The sequence below is a fragment of the Octodon degus genome, unplaced genomic scaffold (assembly GCF_000260255.1).
Source record: "Octodon degus isolate 3935 unplaced genomic scaffold, OctDeg1.0 scaffold00053, whole genome shotgun sequence".
Classification (NCBI taxonomy): Eukaryota; Metazoa; Chordata; class Mammalia; order Rodentia; family Octodontidae; genus Octodon; species Octodon degus.
Window position 1 is genome coordinate 2787915 of NW_004524629.1, and position 7481 is coordinate 2795395.

The 7481-nt window shown below is 39.5% G+C and overlaps 1 protein-coding gene across 1 annotated transcript in view; it reads left to right on the forward strand.

Moving 5' to 3' along the window:
- Nucleotides 1-4853, forward strand: part of Tnks (tankyrase) — a 184483-nt gene extending 179630 nt beyond the window's left edge. The window contains exons 25-27 of the mRNA XM_004633286.2: nucleotides 64-250; nucleotides 1702-1858; nucleotides 2464-4853. Of these exons, the coding sequence (XP_004633343.1) occupies nucleotides 64-250; nucleotides 1702-1858; nucleotides 2464-2550 (431 nt within the window). The 3' untranslated portion in view covers nucleotides 2551-4853. The remainder of the gene's footprint in view (nucleotides 1-63; nucleotides 251-1701; nucleotides 1859-2463) is intronic.
- Nucleotides 4854-7481: the final 2628 nt, after the last annotated feature.

A 7481-nucleotide genomic window follows, 5' to 3' on the forward strand; every position in this document is an offset into this window, starting at 1 on the left:
TGTGTATAATAGTTAAATAAGATTCTAGAAAAGTGCTTAACTAATGTATATTTATATTTTTAGGTTCTCCTTTCATCAATGCCATTATTCATAAAGGGTTTGATGAACGACATGCATACATAGGAGGAATGTTTGGAGCTGGGATTTACTTTGCTGAAAATTCCTCAAAAAGCAACCAGTATGTTTATGGGATCGGAGGAGGAACAGGCTGCCCCACGCACAAAGACAGGTCTTGTTATATATGTCACAGGTGAGCGTCTGGCCTTTGGTCTAACACTTGCTGCCCTCTATCAAATTCGTTTCTTGGGCTCTGTAAAAGCCACAGGTTTTTTTCATCCTTGCTTCCTAATAAATACAGGCTTAGAGGTAGGCTAGGAATGGCTGGGCAGCCTCTGTGCTGGTGGGAGTCGTGGGAGCAGAGCTGGTGCCAGTGGTGGAAGCAGGCCCATGCCCGCCAGGCCTGGGCTGGAATGAATCCTCCTGCAGCTACACTGCTCCCCGCTCCACATGCCTTGCTGCAGAGTCCGATCAAGGAAAGCCTGAGGATGATCTCTGTGGAACAGAAGGCCCCTAGCTCGTGCTGCACTTGAGCAAGACACAGCTTGGATCAGTGAGCAAGCTCCAACTTAGCCTCTCTAGTCTAGTGTTACTGTTTGTCTGGGGGCAGGGCGTATTAGCTTTAAAACCATCCCAAAATAACAACTTTGCAGTAATGACACACAAATGAATATTACCATTTTAAGTAGCATTTCAAAATTCAGAAATAGGAAAGCATTGCAGCATATTTTTTGTGAACTCAGTGGGGAAAAAAAACAGTATTTCCCTTCCGGCCAATGGTAAAATCATACAGTATATTTATGCTTTAAAAAGATCAAGATTTATTACATTTCTTTTTAAACTAATGAACTGCAGTCTTTTTGCAAAGTCAAGATAATAAAATAGCTTGGGATTTAGTTAAGGCCTTAAGAACAACATATGATCTTTAAATGTCTTATAACTAATGATCATAGAACTTTATCTTTTTCAGTTACTTTATGAAAAAATTTCTAGTCCCCATCAGTTCTAAGATATATGCCATATGCTCAGAGGGAAGCATCTTTCCACCGTGAGTCTGATTAAGAACACAGAAATTCCTAAGGATATATAGCATCCAAAAATTAGATTGTTGCAAGCGTAACTCATGCAGAGACAAAAGAAACCTAACTAAGTAATGAAAGTGAACCTAGATGAAGAATAAACTTAGACACACAAATTTATGTCCTAATCAGGATTTCCTAGCAGATCCTAAAGTGAAAGCATTTGATTGACACGTCCCTCCACACAGCCTGGTAGCTGTTTGCAGCAGTGGTGGAGCCTTTTAGAGATCAGTGCCCAATGTGCAGCCCAAAACCTACATACTTAGCGCGGAGTGCCAACCCTGTAGTTAAACCTGAATACTGAGGTTGCAGTTTAGTAAAAAACCTCATACATTAACATCTTTTGTCTTAGAAGAAAAACAACATGTGCTCATCGGGTTCATCACCACTGGTTTATGGTAAATCGGTATCTCAGTTCCCATCCACTCATACACATAAATTTGAAACTACTATTTAAATTAGCATGCCTTATGTTATTTTTAATCAATAAATTTAACTGTTATATCATTCTAAAATTTAAAGTTTCCATCAAAGCATTAGTTTTCTTCTTCTTCTTCTTCTTCAGACAAATGCTTTTCTGTAGAGTGACCCTTGGGAAATCCTTTCTGCAGTTCAGCACCATGAAAATGGCCCATGCCCCACCAGGACATCACTCAGTTATTGGTAGACCAAGTGTCAATGGGCTGGCGTATGCTGAGTATGTCATCTACAGAGGAGAACAGGTATGTTTCCCATCACATAAGCATGGCTGAGTTACTAAACGTGTCAGCACAGCAGATCAAGACCGTCTTAAGATTTAAGAAAAGCTTTCTGTGGAATATTACTACATAGTATGAGAACGTTAGTCACTTCCAGTACCAGTATGGAGTTTAAAGTAACTTGACAGAAAAGACTTTTCTTAACCTCATCTCATCCCTTTTACTAATGCAGTTTAATGTCTGAAATCTCTCTGGACTTTGATAGGATTAAACAGTGCTTTGAACTTTGCACAGAGATAATTCAGTAGCCTAAGTAAGCAGCACTCTGATAAGGAGCCTGAAGAAATTCATGCCAGTAGAGTCTTCAATATCCCTGACTAAAATTTGTGTATGTCAGAGGTCACATTAAACAGCATGTACCAAAATGCACATATTGACTCCTGACTCCTCTGCTTCAGCAGCCATTCTACAAACAAAAAGAAGGCATTGTACCAGGTGCTGGCGATAGTTTTTGGGTCTGTGTAGAACGTTGGGTAGGCTCAGTCACCGCTGCAGCCCCCACAGTAAGCGAAGCTGTAGTGGTCTTTCCCCTAACAGCAGGGTGAGTAGTCTGTCTCTGTCCCTTACAGGCGTACCCGGAGTATCTCATCACATACCAGATCATGAAGCCAGAAGCTCCCTCACAGGCCTCAACAGCTGCAGAGCAGAAGACCTAGTGAATGCTCCCTGGTAAAGGCCACATCAGATCCAACTCTGGGACTGGATTGCGTGGATTGTTTCAACAAAAAAAATCAATATTCTTAATCCCTGACAGCCTAGAAATAAGCTGTTTGTCTTTTATAAAGCATTGCTATAGTGATGAATATAGTATGAGTAACTGATACATACTCAACTACTACTGTTCCCTTTGAGGAAATGTTTACAGGGGTGGCCTTTTAACATATCTCAGGCTCATTTTCATCACAGGTATCCATTTCTAAAGCAAGATTGTTTTGATCTAGACTTGGAAATGGAAGAAGAGGAAACACAAACAATACTGTTTCAAATGCTCACAGTTCACACACTACATTTGCTTTATTAAATGTGGCTCATGTATATAGCAAATACATACAAATGCAGGCTTATTTTTAGTTTTTTTGCAGATATGCCTCATTGGCATGTTTTTGTTTTTTGTTTTTGTGTTAGTTTTTAACTTTTACTTTGAAAATGAGCCAGAACCTTCCTTCCTGAGGATCATTTGCACAAAGTCACACTGACTAAAATCATAACAATGCAACCCCAGCTTCTGGCTGCGCAAGATTCTCCTTCTTCTGTTTTGTTACTCTTTGTGTATCTGTGCTTCTTGTTAACATGAATTGAGATGAAAAGGAGAAACATCAAGTTTTAGTTTTCTTTTATGAATTGGCCCGTCTTACAGGGAAGGCACAAATATAACCTGACTTAGCAGCTCCAAGGAGAGAGGAGTCGGAGCTGGGAACAGCCCCTTGCTCCTGCCAGGACAGCCCGCGCAGGGCACTCGGGTCAAAGCTGGAAATCACAGGAAAGAGTGGAGCAGGCGGCTAAGGCCTTCCTCACCCGGGGAAGCTGCTGGGAGCTGTTGCAGGAGCAGCATCAAGAAGGATGAGGAGCGTGTGGTTCTGTGCCACTGCAGCCCCAGAGTCAGGCACGCCCCAGAGAACACACACTTCCCTTCACTGAATCCCTGCCACCAGAACTGTCACCCCCAAATTAGCTGCCTTATTTCCAAAGTCAATGGAATTATTGTACATCATTAGAGTCCCCAAAATATTATTTTATTGTCTCTTTAGAAATCTAGGATTTCAATCCTATGTAGTAGATGGATATACACAAATGCAAGAACTTTTTATTCTAGATCTGGGGTTATTTTCAATGGCAAGCTTCAAATAGTTTATAAAAATCCCTGTGCTAAAGGGCTAGGGATTTGGCTCAGCAGTAGAATGCTTGCCTAGCATGCTGGAAGCTCTGGGTTCAGTCCTCAGCACCAAAAGCAAGAAAAGAAACAACAAAAAAAAAAAATCTCTGTTCTAAATTTTTAAACCACTTCTTCAAACTTCTGGATATATTTAGACAAAGAGAACAAAAATTGAAACCAAAGTCCTTTCAGTTATTTTTCTAAATGAAGATGATAGAGAAATATCATACTGGTTTGTTTATTTGATTTTGTTTTCTTTTGTGTGTATGAAAGTACTGCTTGTTTTAATCAACATTTGCCAAGAGCACACTGACACTTACAAAGAAATTGTCTGACACAGTTCTTACACTTGCCCTGTTCACCTTAACTGAATTTTGAATTAAATGTATTAATTTATTTACACGACATGCCATACATCTCCTCAACCTTGGAGCAAAAGCAATATAAACTTGGTGGGAAAACTGTGTGATACCAATTTACCATTTCAGTTTAGAGTCCTGGAAACTAATTGGGGTTTTTAATGCAGGCCATTTCAGCTGGGACCTCTTCTAACCTCCAGAAATGAAACAAGTGATTACTTGCAGAAATCTAGAAATAGGTTGTCAAAATGCACATCTACCTTTACCTTTTTCTTTTCTTTTTCTTTTTTGGCTTAAGTTCACCGTTGGAACTAGGCATTATGCTAGTTTGTTTGAATTTTGTAGCTGAATCTTGGATGGGCCCTCAAAACTAAATCAAGAATTGGCCCAGTTGTTGCTTCTATTGAAGTTTCAGTGACCCAAACTTGGTGTTTATGTCTTGGCTGTGTGTTTAATGACATTAGAATTCCATATAAAGCTTCAAAATTTGACATTCATTAAGAGGGCTTTTTTCTTCTTCTTTCTCTTCTTTTTTTCCTGTGTGTAACACAGCGTTAAAGAAATTGCAGTCTTTGTAGCTTTCAGTAGCTGTCAAGTGTGTATTACTTTGCCCCTGCTCCCAACATAGTTTAAAATGATAAACACAGCTGTAATTTTTAGTTAAGTGAGAGTTAATATGGAACAGATATGGAAAGCTTTATAGCGTCATTAAAAAGGTAAACCACTACCAGACTGTGGTTGTATGTTGTGTCATTGCCATCATACTCACTAGATGAATGGATGTGCTAGTTTTAAACTTGGGCCTTACACTTGAGAAGTTAAACTGTGGTTCCTTATTTAAACTACCAGTGTTCAGTGTCTGCTGTTCTGTGTGCCAAGTAAAGGTTCTGTCTATACAGAAAACATATGCAGTGCTCTGGTCTTGTAACAGTTTGGCTGTATTGTAGTTCTTGAGAGAAGATTGTGCATATATTATTTTCTGAAGAGAGAAAATTAATGGACATACCACAGGAGCCAAAAACATTTTTTCAGAACTTGAAAACCAAAGGTCATCATCAGTATACTCATCAAAATTAGCAAAAATTACATCCAAAATTTACATCTATACCAATATGGAGAACCTTCTAAAATATTAAATCATGGCATTAAATTGGGCTGAAATCTATTTCTTGAATTTACACTATATAACAACACTACTAAGTTCAGGACTCCGCTCAAATGACCCCTCTGCTTCCCAAGCCACACGGAATAGAGAACCGGGCATCTCCACAGCTTTACTTCTGAATCAAAGGGCTTCTCTAGATCTGAGGGTTCCAATTCACTTGTGGCCAATGGAATCCTTAACTCAGGCATAAAATAAGTGCTCTGGACACTTTTCTCCATCTACTGGACCTTTGCTTTTCCCCAAGTTGCTAGTCTGGAATAAAAAAAGCTTAAACGGTTCATTCTTTACTTTGAGTCTTCCATAAAGAATCGAGATCCCTTTCCATTTTCACATCACAGCCAGAACTGGATTTAGGCCTCACCTGTTCTCTGTTCAGAAGATTCTGCCACTTGGGTAAAAAATGACAGCATGGAGCCTAGTGCACCCAGGATTCTTATTTACTCTTTTCGTGGAGTTCAGAATGTCTAGCTTTTCAGCGACATAAGTAGAGTAAACAATATTAGGATATTTCAGGAAATAGCATCCTTTACTCCTTTGAACTTGATGCTAGACTAATTTTCTTTGCTCTCACAATAGCAAAATGCATTGAAATATGCACAAAATACCTGAAAATGGCAAATAAATAGATTTACATTCTGTTATCATAGGAATTAGACGAAAAATGAAAGTTTTGTTAATGATGGGAAACAACATTCAAATGCAATAAAGTCGTCTAGGCCTTTGTCTATGTCACTGTATTTCCCAATGGCATGAGGAATTACTGGACTCTGCTTCCCCTCTTTTGTGAAACATGGGCACTGTCTGGATTCCTGTAGATGCCTCCCAAACTGAAGTGGTGCGTGTCTGCAACGCCTGTCCTCAGCATGTCCGCGTCCTGTTTGTGTGGCTTCCATGACACTCAGCCATCATACCGTGTTTTCTGTTAGGCTAGTTGTGTTGCATAGAGCTATGGACTTTCAACATTCAGCAGATATTCAAATTTGACATTAAAATAGGGTTTCATGTACCTGAAATTTATTTAAAGACTGCAGTTAAGTTTGATTAATGTCAAATGAATGACAGAAAGTAGTATTTGAGTTATTGTTAGACACAGCATATTAAAAGGAAATCCATTCAGAATATACCACCTGGAAACTTTTTGTACATTCTGCAATTAAAATACTTCAGCTTAAGAAAGCCTTAACTGTGGCAGAAACTTTAACCTTTTGTTTTCTAATAAATGCAACATTGTAATTCTATTTCTTAGTGTTTGGAAGGCATCAACAAGTTGGCATGTCTCCGCACATTTTCGTACTTGTTGAGCTTATATTATTGGGGCACACTGCGTAAATTATACTCTCTGACATGCAACAATGGAGCTGATATAATCGATCCATTCCAATTTCTCCAACCTGAAATTCCTCAGCAACCAGATTTTTGGTTAGGAAAAATATTTAGAACACTCTCAAAGTCTATGAAGATGTGTATATGTGGCTATAGGAACAACTGTGATGCTGTCTAGAATTTGAGTGATATACAGATTTTTTAATCATTTAAATTATATGTTATGAGATATTAAAGTGAGAATCTGTAGGAAAGCTGAAGTCTTTATATGCTCTAAGGCCAGAGCAGTCATGCTGTCACCACTTTACATCTCTGCCCAGGTCTGCCTCCTGTGAGGTAGCACCCACCTTGTGAGGCATGGCCTCGTGACCCCACCTTCTTCCCCTATCTATCCCGCACTGTATACCTGCGCTCACATACACAGTTCCTTTCAGTTTTCTCTCATCCTTCAGAACCCAGATGGTTCTATTTTTTATCTGTCTGCCCACATCTGTGAACAGTCCTGAATGCCCATTACTGATTCAGAGCAAAGCTGTAAACCCTGGTAGCAGGGCAGAGTCCCATATACCCTCCTGCCTCTCCAGAGATCAGGAGGGAGAACTAGGAAGCCCACAGTGAAGAAAGATAGAAAGCAGCCAAGATCTTCGAGGCTGACCTTTGACCTACGAGGTGACCTCGACCATACAGTAATCGTGTCCACTGCACAGACTCCATGTGTGTACACTGCTTCTCCCCTCGTTTTGTGCTCGTCCTATCTTTGTGGTGGTATTTGTCTTTGATACCTACAAAACTAAAACGGTACTTCAGTGAATAAAGTTTCTCAAAACATTTACAAAACCAGCTTTGAGGAAATCTAGAATTTTTCTG